The 18,123-nt window shown below is 37.0% G+C and overlaps 1 protein-coding gene across 1 annotated transcript in view; it reads left to right on the top strand.

Moving 5' to 3' along the window:
• The window catches only part of cd109 (CD109 molecule), a 39,676-nt gene that overhangs the window by 11,360 nt on the left and 10,193 nt on the right, over positions 1 to 18,123 (top strand). The window contains exons 8-23 of the mRNA XM_074616475.1: positions 714 to 753; positions 1,657 to 1,738; positions 1,818 to 1,911; positions 4,550 to 4,697; positions 5,037 to 5,146; positions 6,215 to 6,466; positions 8,280 to 8,381; positions 8,518 to 8,580; positions 9,504 to 9,677; positions 11,131 to 11,175; positions 11,207 to 11,254; positions 13,215 to 13,301; positions 14,736 to 14,805; positions 14,893 to 15,010; positions 15,618 to 15,735; positions 16,052 to 16,165. Of these exons, the coding sequence (XP_074472576.1) occupies positions 714 to 753; positions 1,657 to 1,738; positions 1,818 to 1,911; positions 4,550 to 4,697; positions 5,037 to 5,146; positions 6,215 to 6,466; positions 8,280 to 8,381; positions 8,518 to 8,580; positions 9,504 to 9,677; positions 11,131 to 11,175; positions 11,207 to 11,254; positions 13,215 to 13,301; positions 14,736 to 14,805; positions 14,893 to 15,010; positions 15,618 to 15,735; positions 16,052 to 16,165 (1,665 nt within the window). The remainder of the gene's footprint in view (positions 1 to 713; positions 754 to 1,656; positions 1,739 to 1,817; positions 1,912 to 4,549; positions 4,698 to 5,036; positions 5,147 to 6,214; positions 6,467 to 8,279; positions 8,382 to 8,517; positions 8,581 to 9,503; positions 9,678 to 11,130; positions 11,176 to 11,206; positions 11,255 to 13,214; positions 13,302 to 14,735; positions 14,806 to 14,892; positions 15,011 to 15,617; positions 15,736 to 16,051; positions 16,166 to 18,123) is intronic.

Genomic DNA, 18,123 nt, shown 5'->3' with positions numbered 1-18,123 from the left:
TGATCAAAAATAATAAAAATAGAAATCACACCTAAAGATGTCATGACCAACTCTAACGGCTATAATTAATGATCTAAAGCAAGATATAATTAGGAAATACTGCAGGAACTCATCTCAGATTTTCTTAGATTAATTTAGAATACATCTTGGATGGAAGTTGGATGAACTTCTATTAAAAATAACATGAAGCAATATGTCTGTAGGAAAATATTCATTACACAGTGTATTTTAATCTACTTGCCCTATTACTATGGATTCGATAAGATCACGATTCTTGGGTGCCGATTTGATATGTATTGTGATCTTTGTTAACTATTTTAACACTAGACCATGGGGAACTAGTTGAATCATACTTCTAAGGACTTTTACATGTTAAAATATCTAAATGAATCCAGTAAAAATGTTTGATTTTCAGCATGTATGTAGTCAGAGATGGCCTGAAGTCAAATATATCAGGATCATTGTCAGGAATTATTTATTACATTTTTTTGAATAAAAAGAATAAAGACATTTCCCTCACAGATTAGTGGTATTTTCTTTTTAATTTATAAGGAACATGTAATGTTTTATACTTCTGGTGAATATAATCCATCAATCTTATTTCCATATTTTGTATATAGTTCCCATGTGTCTACTTCCTCTAACTTCTCCAAGAGCACCAGAGCAAAATTCATGTTGTTATGAAACCTGTTTGTCGTCCTGGTGTTTTACAGAGTGTGTCAAGTGAGAAGCATTTCAACGTGGCTCATTACGGTACGTACGTTTTCTCTGACTTTATATTCATTTCAGAATCAGAAATACTTTGATTGATTGATTATTGGGAAAACACGATAATATAACCGGATGGGTAACACTTTATAATAACCATCATTTATAAATGGTAAATTAATAGCTAATTCAACTTAATTAATACTTATTTTACTGTTAATAAATAATGAAATGATGAATAACAATGTTTATTTATGTTTAATAATTAATGTGTTGGAGTCTGTTTACTAATTATTTTATCATTAGTTTTTTTAATATTAAATAATTAGTTTCTAAATTATATATTGTATCATAGCTGATAAGAGATGATAACTATTACACTCTGATTACATTAGTAAAGTATTTATTAACAGTTTATTGTTGCACATATTATAACATTTTATATACTATATTAAGTATTTGTTAATAATTAACAAGTAATTTGTAAATTCATAAACATTACATAGATAAATAGACCAGAAACTAATTAGTATCCATTAAATAATGTTTATAGATGCTTTACAAAGTATTTATTTAACATTTAACAAGTTATTATAATCATCAGTTTCAACTTTATAATATTCATCCAAATAATGTTTATATAATCTGTTTATATTAACTGTTAACAAAGTGTTACAAATATTTATCTTTGTAATGTTTATAGATGTTTTACAAACTATCTCTTAAAGGTTTACAAATCTTTTTGTAATTATTAACAAATACTTAATATAGTATATAAAATGTTATAATGAGTGCAACAATAAACTGTGGAAATAACATGAATTATAGCATTACTAATAATGAATAAACATTATTAAATATCATTTAATTGTTTGAGAGTAAAATAACTATTACCTATGTTTTAATTGTGATATTTGATGTTTTTTTTTATTGTGTGTCTGATTGCAGTTCTGCCAAAGTTTGAAGTTGCGATCGAGACTGAGGATGTCGTTTATCGGGAAGACACTGTGGTTTGCACGGTCAAAGCAATGTGAGAACCTTTGTTTCTGTGGTACAGTTTTCAATGCCGTTTAATACTTCTATTGACATGTTTGTGTTTTCATCCTCAGGTATACGCACGGCGCGCTTGTTCAGGGATACGTGAATGTAACGTTCCTCCATAACTATCACGGATTTAAAGAGGCTTATAATCAACACGACAAGGTGTGTCATTTTATTTAAAGCTCCTGACTGTGATTTGGAAGCAAACTGAGGAAAATATGGATCAGAATCTCAGAATCTCATCAAATAGTGCTGCAGGGACGACATATTTTTGTAGGCCAACCAGGAAGTTAGCAGAAGTGAGTGGTTCCCTCCACTAACAGTCAATGAGATTGTTCCATTGGGTTTTGGATTACTGTAGAAAATATAAACTCTGTGGCAAACAAACGTTTATGATACTGACACGATCTTCGCAAATGTTATGTGTGGTTTTTGAAGTGTGAATGCAATCAGCAGAAGTAAAAAGCTAACGTTAGCCTATAAACCAACTACACTATGGTCACATGAGCGTGAGTAAACACAACGAGGACAAACCGGTGTGATGATGTTTAGTCGTCTCATTTAGCCGCTTGTTAGCAAACAGCCTTTTTTATATCGGACAAAAAAAAGTCTGAAAAAAAAGATCTGAAAAATGTCGGACAAAAAAGTCTGAAAAAAAAGACCTGAAAAAAAGTCTGAAAAAAAAGATCTGAAAAAAATTCCGAAGAAAAAGATCTGAAAAAAGTCTGAAAAAAAAGTTCTGAAAAATGTCTGAAAAAAAAAAGAATCTGAAAAATGTCCGAAAAAAAAAATCTGAAAAATGTCCGAAAAAAAAGTCTGAAAAAGAATATCTGAAAAATGTCTATAAAAAAAAGTCTGAAAAAAAAATCTGAAAAATGTCCGAAAAAAAAGTCTGAAAAAAAAATCTGAAAAAAAAGTCTGAAAAAAAATATCTGAAAAATGTCAGAAAAAAAATATCTGAAAAATGTCCGAAAAAAAAGTCTGAAAAAGAATATCTGAAAAATGTCTATAAAAAAAAAGTCTGAAAAAAAATATCTGAAAAATGTTCGAAAAAAAAGTCTGAAAAAAAATATCTGAAAAATGTCCGAAAAAAAATGTCGGACAAAAAAATTCTGAAAAAGAATATCTGAAAAAAAATATCTGAAAAATGTCGGACAAAAAATGTCGGACAAAAAAAGTCTGAAAAAACAGATCTGAAAAATGTCCGAAAAAAATGTCCGAAAAAAAATATCTTAAAAATGTCGGACAAAAATGTCCGAAAAAAAAGTCTGAAAAAGAATATCTGAAAAATGTCTATAAAAAAAAGTCTGAAAAAAAAATCTGAAAAATGTCCGAAAAAAAGTCTGAAAAAAAAGTCTGAAAAAAAATATCTGAAAAATGTCAGAAAAAAAATATCTGAAAAATGTCAGAAAAAAAAGTCTGAAAAAGAATATCTGAAAAATGTCTATAAAAAAAAAGTCTGAAAAAAAATATCTGAAAAATGTTCGAAAAAAAAGTCTGAAAAAAAATATCTGAAAAATGTCCGAAAAAAAAGTCTGAAAAAAAATATCTGTAAAATGTCAGACAAAAAAATTCTGAAAAAGAATATCTGAAAAAAAATATCTGAAAAATGTCGGACAAAAAATGTCGGACAAAAAAAGTCTGAAAAAACAGATCTGAAAAATGTCCGAAAAAAATGTCCGAAAAAAAATATCTTAAAAATGTCGGACAAAAAATGTCGGACAAAAATGTCCGAAAAAAAAGTCTGAAAAAGAATATCTGAAAAATGTCTATAAAAAAAAGTCTGAAAAAAAAATCTGAAAAATGTCCGAAAAAAAAGTCTGAAAAAATATCTGAAAAAAAAGTCTGAAAAAAAATATCTGAAAAATGTCAGAAAAAAAATATCTGAAAAATGTCCGAAAAAAAAGTCTGAAAAAGAATATCTGAAAAATGTCTATAAAAAAAAAGTCTGAAAAAAAATATCTGAAAAATGTTCGAAAAAAAAGTCTGAAAAAAATATCTGAAAAAAAAGTCTGAAAAAAAATATCTGTAAAATGTCAGACAAAAAAATTCTGAAAAAGAATATCTGAAAAAAAATATCTGAAAAATGTCGGACAAAAAATGTCGGACAAAAAAAGTCTGAAAAAACAGATCTGAAAAATGTCCGAAAAAAAATATCTTAAAAATGTCGGACAAAAAATGTCGGACAAAAAATGTCGGACAAAAAAGTCTGAAAAATGTCGGACAAAAAATGTCCGAAAAAAAATATCTTAAAAATGTCCGAAAAAAAAGTCTGAAAAAAATATGAGCGTGAGTAAACACAACGAGGCTGTAAAGGAGGACGACTCGGCGTGATGGCGTTTAGTCGTCTCATTTCACCACTTGTTAGCAAACCGCCTTTTTTAAGACACATAAAAGCTTCAAAATTCACAAGTGGGATATTTATTGATGTATTTTATGTCTCTTCAGCTTGTGTTAACCACAGACCTTATTTCAGACATCTAACTAAAAACCCACTGACTTCCAGACGAGGGAACAGGAAGTGCTAAAACTCATTTCTGGGTTTTAGGACTCATTCCTGCAGAACTCTATTGTGTTGAATTGATGTTATATTGTCATGTTACCTGCTCTTTTCTGTGTAAATGTTTTTTGTACTGCATCCAGTGCTAAAAAGACGAGTAAATCAATCATTTAAGTAACACATTTATCATTATGCTTGACTTATTGTTTGCTAACCAATCAATCAGATAACAAGTCTAATCAACATATCAACTGATAATGAATGAATATCCTTAATGGCTTCATCGTTGCTTTGATTTAGATCGACGGCTCCAAGTACTTTTATTTTAAAGTTCCTGATTTCGACGACAGCCCAATGAGAAGTAGAGATCCAGAGATGCTCTTCAGTGACGGATACATGGACGATGAGTATCTAATGATTGTGGCTCATGTGACTGAACACCTCACAGGTAATCAGTTTCTACCTCAAGGCTACGCTCGTTCAGGGGATCACGTATTGATAAATGTAAAACTACTCATTCCAGTACATCGTTTGTGGCGTTAAAACGAATTTGCGTTAACGCGTTATTATCGTGTTAACTTTGACAGCCCTGGTATAAATACGTCTTTTAAATAAACTGCTTAGTCTTATTGTCCCGTTAGCTCAAAGTTAATCAGCATTCAATAGACTTACAGCTATTTCAATCAAAGCATTACTGCCTGGAGTTGTTCTATACTGCAGTGGAGTTTGTTTATTAATCAGATAGCACTGATTATTAACGTCACTGTGAATGCTTCTCATATTTCAGGTCTCACATATAACAGTACAGCAAAGGTGTCTTTGACAAAGTCCCAATATACAATTTCCTTTGATGCCTATCCTCAAATACTCAGACCCTCTACGAACTTCGTTTTCACGGTAAGGGAGGCAAATCGTTTTTATAAAGTTTGAATCGACCTTCTTTACTATAGTTTGACATTTTTTATTTTTTTTTATACGTTCTCCATTTCATTTTTTGTCATTAAATATACTTTACTTTATCGTGTAAAATGTCTGTTTTCAGTTGTGTTGAGACTGTGGGTGCACATTTACCCAGTTCAGAGGTCAGCAACCTGCGTCTCTTCAGCTCCTCTCCAGCGGCTCCCTGTGGATTTATAAACATGGAAATGAATAACTGTTTTTTGTTTACATGTTAATTTTTTATTTATCGTTGTTGTAGGTCTATGGTATGACGGAGTATTAGGACCACATTGAGGAAAAAAATTAATCTGAGATTTCAATAATAAAGTCATATTACGAGAATAAAGTCATAATATTATAAATGAGTAATTTTACATGTTATTTTATTTCTTTCTCGTAAAGTTATGACTTTATTCTCGTAATGTTACGACTTTTTTTCTCGTAAAGTTATGAATTTATTCTCGTAATATTACGACTTTTTTTCTCATAAAGTTATGACTTTATTCTCGTAATATTAGCATTTTTGTTCCCGTAAAGTTATGATTTTATTCTGTAAATCTCAGATGTTTCTTCCCTCAATGTGGCCCTGATACTCCGTAGTACATTGTCTCTTTGGCCCTCACTGCATTAGACTAATATACTAAATACTTAGACTATAAACTGTGTTACCTTTACCACAATGCAATTATTTATTTATTTAGTTTTGAATGGCTCTTCTGATAGTAAAGGTTGCTGACCCCTGGACTAGATGAATGTGCACTCTCTTCTGTAAATAGCAGTTATCAAAACTGGTATTCTATGATAAAAAAAACCTCCATAATAAGCAACACTTTCATTCCACACGACTAGTTCTCATTACAAAATACAAAAAGTGTGATTAACATATCAGGTCCTGACATCCGATGATAACGGCTTCTTATTGCACATTCTGTGGCGTACACCATAGATTTTACACACCGCTCTATGTTTCTACATAAATGACTCAACGTAAAAAGCATATTGTAAATAGTTTTCTTGATTTTGCAGCTGAAGATAAGTACATACAACAATCGGCCGCTGTCACCGCGGGATTCTCACAAGATGGTTAAAGTGACAGCGGTACAGCGAAAGCAAAGTCCGTGGAAGTGGGAAATGAAGGAGGAAGAGTCGAACATGTCGGGCCCTTCAGAACATCCAGAGGAGATGCTGCCTAAAATAATGGAGTATAATGTCCCTCGAGACGGAATCCTACGTCTCAACGTCGAGATCACGAATGAAACGGAAACGCTCACAATTGATGTAAGATAATCTTTTTTTTATCACTTCTAAACTCGCCCTTTATTCTGACTGCATCCTCAGTCTAACTGTGTATCGAGTGTGTAGTAAAAAATGACAAATGAGAACTCACAGCTGGAGAAAAAGTGAAAGAATTTGGGATTTGAATGCAGCAGATCAATCGCTAGAATAGTCTTTTGATTTGTCCACAGGTAAACTTACAGTTCAACGTATATAAATAAAAAAGTTTCTACTTGTAGATAAATAAATTACATTTAAAGGGACTATTTGTAACTTTCAGAATGTGTTGTTAACAGCTTCACCTGGGGTCGTTAAGTCAACTAAAGTCAGCGTCCTGTTGCTGGCGCTTGTGCTCGCTCTACATAGACATGAAGGAGCATCACTCAACACAGTGAGGAGACACACGTCAGCTAAAAGCACAATATCACTCTATATTTCAGCTGCTTGGCAGTAATGTTAGCTGACCAGACCAAGGTCTCTCCATGAATCACTGCTGATCCTAGTGTTGTCTCAAGACGACTTTGAAGTCATTGATTTGCATTTTCAGGGGCTAAAAGCTGCAACATTTCTCATAACTCTTAAATTCATTAGACTAAGTCTTCATCATTCTGTGGCAGCGGTGGACAGTTTCTAAAGTTTGGTCCTGAAAAATGTGGGATTAATAGTTATTTGGTGAATTCCACACTGTGTGGAAAAAAATGAAGAACTACCCCAGTTCACTTTCATTAAATCTTCAGAGCATCATCAAACTATGTATTTAATATACAAGTGTGTCTCCTCTCTTAGGCAGTGGTGGAGGAAGAATTCAGATCCTTTACTTCAGTTGAAGGCACTGTTTGTAAGAATCAAAAATGTTGATGTCATGTCTATGTTGCTGGCGCTTGTGCTCGCTCTACATAGACATGAAGGAGCATCGCTCAACACAGTGAGGAGACACACGTCAGCTAAAACCACAATATCACTCTATATTTCAGCTGCTTGGCAGTAATGTTAGCTGACCAGACGAAGGTCTCTCCATGAATCAATGCTGATCCTAGTGTTGGCTTTTCCTGCCTCAGCCTCCCGACCGCGGCCGGAGGGAACGGGGGAGACGCCGGAGTTTTGGTCGGAGACGATAACGTTTCTCTCTGCGGAGCCCCGTCACTTCACAAGACACGGGAAACCTCTGTTGGTCTGGAGGAGCTGCAGCAGTTATTTCTGCACAAACATCCACTGAACATTCACTAGATATTCTCAGAGCTAAACTAACTCTTCTGTAGTGTGGCGTGAGCGCGCATTCACGTCTAGAGGTGGAGTAAGACAGCGAGAACGCGTGCAGTTTGTGAGTGAAGACAAGCAGGCAGAGGAGCAGAGACTCCGGCCACACGCAAGCCCGCATGGGATCCCAACCCGGTAGATTTATATGTGTAAAAAGTTACAAACAGTCCCTTTAATTCATACTAAATTACATAATTATTTTCAGGAAACTTCCTTTATAATAACAGACCCATAAAATAAATCATTACTGTCACATTTTAAATTGGCAGCAGCGTTCCGATGTCGCAGTTACATTGATCGGTACATTTTCTGTAATATTTAATATTTAATCACGATTAATTTAATTTTTAATTAATTAAATTATTATATATATTAAATATTTAATTTAATTTAATATTAACGATTGTCCATAGCTAATCGTGATTAATCACAAATTACTCACAAAGTATTTGAAACTCTTATCAACATGGTAGTGGGCAAATATGCAAATGTATGTATATATTTATTATTGGATCAATTAACAACACATATTTATCTGTTTTTGTTTGTTTGTTTTCAGGCTGACTTAGAGGACAGCCATGAAACGCTACATCTCTATAGAAGCTACACATCCCCCAGTCACTCCTACCTGCAGATAGGAACACCTTACAGACATCCAGAGGTGAATATGAGGAACGTAGTAACATCTGTGTCGCGTGGTTGTATCTGGTAGCCTTGTGGAAATACTGGTGGTGAGGTAGAATGTACATTTACTTCCATGATGTACCTAATAATCATTAAACTGTCTCTTCCATCAGGCTGTTTCAATCCTCAGTCTGCCTGTTCGGAGCAATTTTCCAATAACTGAGTTTCACTACATAGTGAGTACAACATTATGACACTCATTAGTCAATATATTGCATTTAATTGATTTACATTTCATTCAATCGCCCGAGGCTTTCATTTAGAGTGACTGACATCGAGTGCAACTGTAAAATAAAGTTGAATTTCTCACATTCTCTGGACTAGATTTGTATGTTTTTAATTTTATAGATCGTTCTTTGTTGGCACAATTTCGTTTTTTATTTTTGCACTGCTATTTGTTTGCAATGTTTTCTGTTTCTACACGTAAATAATATACACGTGATTTTGTGTGTTTTTACATTTTGTGCAGCATGTTGCTAAAATGCTATAAACCCTTTTTGTGTCAACGTCATGACGAGGTCACGGTGTTCGCTGGAGGCTCAACAAAGGAAAGACTGGAGGCTAACGCTGCACACAGAATCCAGATATCACAGACACAGACGTCTCTGAAACGCTTTTCCGATGTTGTCCGACTCTCTTTCTGACTGACTTTACGGAAGGATAGTTAACTATAGACATCCAAAGATTTATACGGCCTCAGTTTATCTTTACAGCGCTGCAGTTGGCTAATCTGGTCCCGTTGGTTAATGTTAACTTTCTCAACTACCACTGGTGATCCTGGAGAGAGAGTGACAGCACATGTTGAGAGAAACTAGGATTTTCTTCAGCCATTGTTAAAAAAACAAGCCAACAATACTTGCCAGCCAGCGTTAACTAACGTGTTCAGAGAATTAATCTGCCTCCACTTAACGCTCCGCCCACTAAACACGTCACCATGGTTACCAGGACGGGGTCTATATAAATAAAGTTTGTTATTATACAACTTTAGAAAGTCACAATATGTCTGTCGACCCCCTAGTGGCCAAAAACAGTTACTGCAGCTTTAAGTGTAGATTGTATAACAGAATTAAGGGCTCTCGTCTGTCTTCTATGTGTGAAGGTGATGTCCAGAGGTCAGGTGGTGTCTGCTGGGAAAGCATATCGTTTTCTCTATCTGGAGCCAGAAACCAGCTGGGCTCCTGTGGCCTGCGTCATCGTCTACTGTGTGCGTCCCGACGGAGAGATCGTCAACGACGTGATGCAGCTGCCCATCACCCAGACTTTACAGAACCAGGTAACAGGTTTGATTGAAGTGATATTTGAGGTGTCCTGGCAGTGTGATTGTGAGTATGATCTGTTATTGAGGTGGTGAAACAGTGCACAGATAAGTGGAGCTAATAGTAATCTAGTTGATTTGCCTAATCTGTGAGCCAATCAGAAGTGTGGGAAATGTTGGAAAAAGGGGATTAGAGGTAAAGTTTGACTTTCTTCAATCACAACAGTCTGCTACATGGACAGAAAGTCTGAAACATTTTTATTAAATTATTTAATCGCGATTAATCGCATGATTGTCCATAGTTAATTGCTTGAAATGTATCTTAAAGGGAGATTTATCAAGTATTTAATCCTCTTATCAACATGGGAGTGGACAAATATGCTGCTTTATGCAAATATATGTATATATTTATTATTGTAAATCAATTAACAACACAAAACAATGACAGATATTGATCCAGAAACCCTCACAGGTACTGCATTTAGCATAAAACAATATGCTCCAATCATAACATGGCAAACTGCAGCCCAACAGGCAGCAACAGCTGTCAGTGTGTCAGTGTGCTGACTTGACTATGACTTGCCCCAAACTGCATGTGATTATCATAAAGTGGGCATGTCTGTAAAGGGGAGACTCGTGGGTACCCGTAGAACCCATTTACATTCACTGATCTGGAGGTCAGAGGTCAAGGGACCCCTTTGAAAATGGACATGACAGTTTAACCTCTCCAACATTTAGTGTAAGTTCAGAGCGTTATTTAACTCCTTCCTGACCAGCTAGTCTGACCTGGTTGGTATCGATGGATTCATCAGGTTTTATAGTTTACTATGATACCAGGATCTTCACTCTATGACAAGCAAGTATTATTCTGACATTTTTTCTGACATTCTTTAAAAACAAATTCAGACATTTTTCAGACTGTTTTTGGACAAAAGCCCTCACACATTCACACATCTGGAGGTCAGAGGTCAAGGGACCCCTTGAAAATGGACGTTCGTACGTTTGGAGCGTTATTTAGCGTTATTTCATATGATACCAGTGTCTTCACTCTAGCTTTAAAACTGAGCTGCTACAACCTAAAAATCACAAGTTGCGTTAATGCGTTAAAGAAATTAGCGGCGTTAAAACTAATTAGCGTTAACGAGTTATTATCGTGTTAGCCCTAATATTTATATCATCGAGTAGTAACTAAATTGATTTCAAAAGACGTCATGCCGTCAGAATTTGTCCGGTGTGGTTCACTTTGAGGTGGTTTTAATGGATCCTCAGTTCAGATGTTAATTGGAACATAAACACTTTGGAACCCGTCTGTTGAAGCTCTCCCACACGGCTTTGTTAAATGAATTCATCCGTGTGGTTATGAGGTTTTTACAGCAGCTAGACTTATTTGTCTTGAAGTCTGACCAAAAACAATTCAATACTTGTCAGCACGTACCACCTCTATGCTCACCTCTGTGTATATGATTGGCAGGTGTCTCTGAGCTTTAACCAAGTTTCGAGGAAGCCAGGTGGCGGAGTCCGCCTCTCTGGTCGGCATCCTGGTGGTCGACAAGGCGACAAAGTGGAAGGGTGACAATGACATCACCAAGGAGACGGTGAGAACAACACCGGAGTCATCGCTTGTTCACATCCAACAACTTTCTCCCAGTTTGTCCAAGACTTTGGTTTAACACACTGGTTCCCAATCTGGGGGTCCCGACCCCGTATGGGGTCGCCGAAGCTTCAAGGGGGAGTCAGAGGCCTTCTTGATTTTAAAGGGGTTTGGGACAGCTTTTTTTTTTTCACATAATAGTTGGCATTCATCTCAGCAGTTCATTCATTCTGTGAAGAAAACTGAATTAAAAAACTGAATTTGTCCAAAAGGAAGCCTACTAAGCAGAGCTCGAGTTTTAGGATGTCCCGTCGTCCCGGTGCCGAAAAGAAAATAGGATCGGAAATTAATTTTGGGACGAGAGTTGAACGAAAAATAGCCGTCAGAATGAACGGCGATGAAAATGACAGCACGTTTTGTGAAGCGCACAATTATCAAACCTCCTTGACAACATAAACACACACACACACACACACACACACACACACACACACACAGCACATAACGCCAAACTAACATGCAAATTATAAATAACAAACCAATGAAATTACTTTTTAAAATACATAAAACAATGTTTTGGATGAATAATACATTCATGAACTAAAATAAACAAATCATTTTTGATGATTGATTTATGTTAAAGGTCACTTTGAATGATTTTAAATAATGATAATGTAGAGAAACAAAGATTTTAAAGTCGGGACACTCCACATTTAGGTTGTATTTCAGGACGGTTCTGGGACGATGGTGAACAAAGTTAGGTGAGAACCCTGCTGGTAAGTACGACGGAGTATTAGGGCCACATTGAGGGAACAAAAATCGGAGATTACGAGAATAAAGTCATAACTTTACGAGAAAAAAAGTGATTTCCTCCACAAATGAGGCAATTTCTCTCAGGTCTGTGTGGTTCTTTCTTCGGAATAAATGCAGTTTCTTGCACAAACTTATCTTTTCAAGGTCCTGATACTGATGATAATGTGGTATTATTTAGTAGTATAGTACTTTGTTATTTGTGAAACCTAAACTAAAGTATAACTTCACAAAATGCTCCACGTTCCTCATTTCACTGCTCTATTTAACCTCTAAAATAACACATACAATTACTACTTTATAATATTCTGACTTTATTCTCATATTTACAACTTTTTTTCTCGTAAACTTCTGACTTTATTCTCAAAATCTCAGATTTATTTTTTTTCCTCAATGTGGCCCTACTACTCCGTCATAATTAAATATGTACGATTGTTAAAAATAAAAATAAATACATGATACAAACAGATTTGTATTAAAAGTTCCTAAAAATAACAGGGAAACTCCTCTCTGTTGTAATAATCACAGGAAATAATCTGCTCATCCAAATCGCTCGTTTTACACAAACTTCCTGCTGTTATTGCGTTCACTATTTGGGTTAATTGTACAGTTTATCAGTTGTTCTGTACTGTTATTGTTATTCATTGAATATAATATGAAATATTGTCAGTTTATCAATGATAAAAAAGGGGTCCCCTAAAGAAAAGGTATGGAACCACTGGTTTAACCGACCCGTTTCATCAGAGATCCTCGGCTCGCTGTGACTTCAGTCTGACCCTCAGTCAAAGAAATAAATCCTGAAGCTTTGAGTCACATGTTTCCTGTTGATTGTCACACAACCTGCTTTGTCATTTACAACGATCCATCCAGTGATCTGTGCTCCCGAGGGTCCTCTCCGGTTTAATGTCTTCCAACTGTTTTCCAGCTCCCATATTTTCCCCCTGCAGGTATTTCTATGAAACTCAATCTGCCGAGCCCAAAACTCAGTATCGGTTCAATGTGAACCGAAGCACCATGAACTGTTTTTTAATCCCCGCTCGGTCGAACAGGTTTTAAACAATAAGTGTTCTCTTTGTGTCCCGTGTCTGTTGTGCTGCTCTTTGTTGGGCTGCAACAGTAGCAGCTCTGAGGAAGTGTTGGTGTTGCTTTCACAGGTGCTGAAGGAGATGAAGGAGTACGCCACGGCCGACGACGCCCACTCTGACATGATGACAATGGGAGATCCTTACTCCGTCTTCAAGGTTAGCCTCAGAGACACATCAGTTCCTATCCGGTCCCTCCACCCTCCGACTCACAGCTCAGCGAAGCTCCCTTCTGTAGGGTGGAGGGTGGAGGGTGGAGGACCAACTTCCCTCTCTCCAGCGAGGAAACTATCACTAAATCAGAAATACTTTATTGATCCGTGGGGGGAAACTGAGTTATGTTTTGCTCCTAATCTAGAATATAAACATTGAGAAATCATAAGAAAATATAAATAAGAAATATGTACCGCCGCATCGTAACTACTTCACCGCCACAGAGCGGAGAGAGGACCTCAACTCAACAACGCTACCTTATGACAAGTAACTGTGGCAGTCCTACTGCAGGGCTGAGTTCTCTCTCCCATTCTCCAGGAAACGTGCAGCGGCGGCGACGCGCTTTGAGTTCAGGCTGGTGCACACCAAGGGTAGAGTACGAGCAGGGAGGCATCTGATTGGTTCTTTCCAAGCGGACCGCGAGGCAGTGATTGGTAGACGTTTTTACAGGATTACAGCAGCTACAGATGACGGCTCTTTTCCTTTTTCAGAGCTCATCAGTAATGGATCGCTGTCGGGGGGTAAAGACCATTTCAACCAATAGCACAGAGATACTGGAGAACATCGTCTACCCTGACTTTAAGTGTGTAAAAATACAAGAATAGTATAAATAAATAAGAATATTAGTTTAATAAATGCAGTGTTAATGCCGGAGTAAACCAGATTATTGCACAGCTGAATTAGAGCACTAAACTATTGTACTGTTAAGTCAGTATTGCACGTTTGTACGTGATGCACGTTGGATGTAATGAATAAAATAAAACTAAGAGATGCTGCTTGGTGCTTTAGAACATTAACGCCATGAAACAATTAGAAAATAACTTTTCTTTCTCTCAATCACAGCACCGCCGCGCTACGTCTCTCTCTTCTAACGTTTCCGCTCGCGATCTCTCTCTCTTTTTCTCTTTTATTTTAAATGCGTTGGGAAGCCGACAGCAGAATGAAGTCGTACAGTTGAAGCAGCGGCGCTGTGTGTGTGTGTTTCACCAATCAGCGACTGTCATCCCTGCAAACTCCACCCTGAAAGTTCCTGTACTTTCAGACAGTACTACCTCCCGAGCAGCGCCTTCTTTGGGCTAAAAAGACCTCGTAAAATGTCCCCGGAACTTAATTTAGACCTTTGGTCCCTGCGGTCGAAACGCAATGAGTTCCTCAAAATGTTTTTAGTTCTGAGGGAAAGTTCCTGCGGTGGAAACGAGGCTTATGTTCCTTATGTTCAGCTTTGACCTTACTGGAATAACTTGTAATTCTCTTTACATTTAAATGTAGTCGGCGGCTGTTGAAGCTGCTGAAGCTTTAGATGTGCTGACCCTTAATAAGCTTTCCAGACAAATGTAGAGTGAAATGTGTATTTTTCAAGTCCTCCATGTCTTTGTGCAGACGTGTGATCTCGTAGCGTTGACCGACGCCAGTTTACACGAGATGAGACCGCCGCCGAGGCCTGAATTTCGTAAGTTTTAAAAATGATCAAACGTTTCACAGTCACTTTTTATGACCATGGGATGCAAATGTAACGGACTTCTCTTCTTCTAAACAGCAGGGGAGGAAATGTTTTTCATGACCCAGGGAGACGGTTCACATGTGGAGCAACATCAGGAGCCACGAGAGCGCAGGAACTTTCCAGAGACCTGGATATGGATGGACATCAACACAAAGTGAGGTTCATGTTATGATTTCAGCATATTGTTTTATGCTAAATGCAGTATCGGTGAGGGTTTCTGGACTATATTTCAGACTTTTTTTCAGACTTTTTTTTCTCCAGTCTTTTTTTTCACTTTTTTTTTACCGACATTTTTTTTTTGACATTTTTCAGACTTTTTTTTCAGACTTTTTTTTTTACCGACATTTTTTTTTTACATTTTTCAGACTTCTTTTCAGACTTTTTTTCTAAAGGCTTTTTTCAGACTTTTTTTTCTATGGACATTTTTTTTTTACATCTTTCAGACTTTTTTTCAGACTTTTTTTCGATGGACTTTTTTTTCAGACTTTTTTCCGAATTTATTTCTTCCGACAAGTTTTAAACTTTTTTCTTTGTAATTTATGGTCAATAAACCTCATTTACATGAAATTATAACAAATTTTTGATTGAGAAAACCCCCCAGAAAAAATTAATTACTTTCATTCATGTTATTTTGGGGCAGTTAGATGAAAGAAAACCATATTTATGATAGAATGAAGTTTGAAAACGGGTAAAATTTTACCCGAGGACAACAGGAAGGTTAAAAATAATCATGTTTCTTATCTGTTTTTTTCCCCCCGCAGTAATTCAGACACAGCAGAGATGACTCTGACTGTACCAGACAGCATCACAACCTGGACAGCCACCGCCTTCGTCATGTCTGAGAACCTGGGTCTGGGCATCGTAGAGGAGCCTGTAGAGGTATCCACATCACGTCAATAACACCCAGAAATAAAGACTAAATAATACTCCTGAAAACACATGGAGAAACATCCCTAGACTAAATGTTTGTCTCTTCTTTTTAACCTGTTTCTTTGACATTTCAATCATTTTCTGATGTCTATTTAGAGTCTGTATTGTTATTTTACTGTTTCAGTTCAAAGGACTTTTAACCCTTTGAATGTTGTGTAGTATTATAATATGAGTATTTATAGTATGTGTTTTGGTAGAGCTGACTTGTATAGACAGAGGAATTATATTGGTAATAGTATAAAGTTTGCACGTGATCTCCCTGCAGCTCAGAGTGTCCCAGTTTTTCTTCATCTCCCTTAACCTGCCGGCCTACATCATCCGAGGAGAGGAGCTGCTGCTGGAGGTCGTTCTGTTCAACTCCTACTATATAGACCTGGAGGTCAGTCCGTCTTCCATCAGTTTGGTTTGGTGGATCGCTCTAAATACTCTGATACCCATGAGCCTCAGCTGCTCAATCAAAAAACAGATACTTTCTAATGTTCATCTTCTGTACTAATCATTCAGGAGGGTATCAAGTCCATCCAGCTGTCAGTCATCTAACATCGTCTATGTAGAAAATTAACAGGACTTTTACTTCCAGGAACAACTTCCACTTTGCAACTGTGTAGTGACAAGTTCTCATGCTGGAAAGAAGCATCAAAATGTCCATAAAACTTCTCAGTAACACTATATAATAAGCATCACATCTTTTTGTAAAGACGCAACGTTGACTTGAACAGTTGATAATGTGAAAGATGCTTTTAGGAAAATGTGATATGATTGTACTAGTTTTTAATAATGACCTAATAATTGATTGAATATCGAAGGACAGACAGCTGATCCATGAACCGGCACGTTAGTGACATTAACGTATTTAACGTTTTTTCACCAAAATCTTTGAAAAAAAAAAAAAAACGTAACGATAACTTAACGTTACTCCTCGTAGATCATAAATGTTTGAATATAAACCGACTCGTTGAAATCGGTTGAGAAATGTAGACATTATAGTGCTTTTTATCCAGAAAAACGGCAGCTCCCCCGTTCACTACAGTCTTGCCTGGTCCAAGATGGCGCCCACGTTGACGCACAATCCAGGAGTCAATGCGGCGTCTATTGGTGCCTTCAAATGGGGTCGTGTTTACCGAGTTGGACCCATATGAAACACGCCACAAGTCCGAGTTCACGACTTGTGGCGTGTTTCTTCAAGTTGACAGAAATGGCGGAAGTTATGGAAGTTAATTTTTTGGTGCATAATAAGTTAATATATTATAATTTTAACAGTATATTGTTTTTCTTTGTAATTTTATAATATGTCTGAGGAAAATGTTGATATTCCTAACGGCCTCATCCTTTTCCTCTGTCATTATACCTTTACATTTACTGCATAATGTTACCTAAACTGTTATCCTCTGTGGCTTCTAGTAACGTTAATATTGCCGTTGCTTAGCGGCGGTGTTCTTCATGACTTAACCACTTGAACGCCACGCACATTGTGTAAAAAGTCATGTCGTAGGTCATTCAAGTGATGCTGGAATCAGACGACTACAAGATATATCTGCTTTAAAGGGACTGTTTGTAACTTTTTAAGCGTATAAATGTACCGCGCGCGTTCTCGCTCCACCTCTAGACGTGAACGCGCGCTCACTCCACACTGCAGAAGAGTTAGTTTAGCTTTGAGAATATCTAGTGAATATACAGGGGACGTTTGTGCAGAAATAACTGCTGCAGCTCCTCCAGACCAACAGAGGTTTCCCGTGTCTTGTGAAGTGACGGGGCTCCGCAGAGAGAAACGTTATCGTCTCGTTACCGACCGGGTGCCGGTGTCTCCCTGCTCTCTCCGGCTGCGGGCGTAGAGAGCAGGGAGACTCGCTGCAGAGCCCCGCTGCATCAGCCTGCACTGAGGCAGGAAAAGCCAACACTAGGATCAGATCTAAATCATGTTCATGGAGAGACCTTGGTCTGGTCAGCTAACATTACTGCCAAGCAGCTGAAATATAGAGTGATATTGTGGTTTTAGCTGACGTGTGTCTCCTCACTGTGTTGAGCGATGCTTCTTCATGTCTATTTAGAGCGAGCACAAGCACGAGCCCGATGCTGACTTTAGTTGATTTCACGGCCACAGGTGTCGCTGTTAACAAGCATTTCTGAAAGTTACAAATAGTCCCTTTAATTCTGTTGAGTGTGATAGTGGGATGTATATTTCAGTGTGTACCAACAGTAAAACAGAGCAGGTGTTGGATTACGAGTTTGTGGAGTGAATGTGGTTCACAGGGTTAGTGGGGGTTGATTCAGGCGTCAGGTTGCTATAATCTAATGAGGTTTTAACATCTTAATAAGACTGCTGTCATCTCTGAGGAC

This window comes from Sebastes fasciatus, chromosome 18 (assembly GCF_043250625.1).
Source record: "Sebastes fasciatus isolate fSebFas1 chromosome 18, fSebFas1.pri, whole genome shotgun sequence".
NCBI classification, from domain to species: Eukaryota; Metazoa; Chordata; class Actinopteri; order Perciformes; family Sebastidae; genus Sebastes; species Sebastes fasciatus.
Note: the sequence above shows the minus strand (reverse complement) of the source record. Positions and strands in the feature narration are given on the sequence as shown.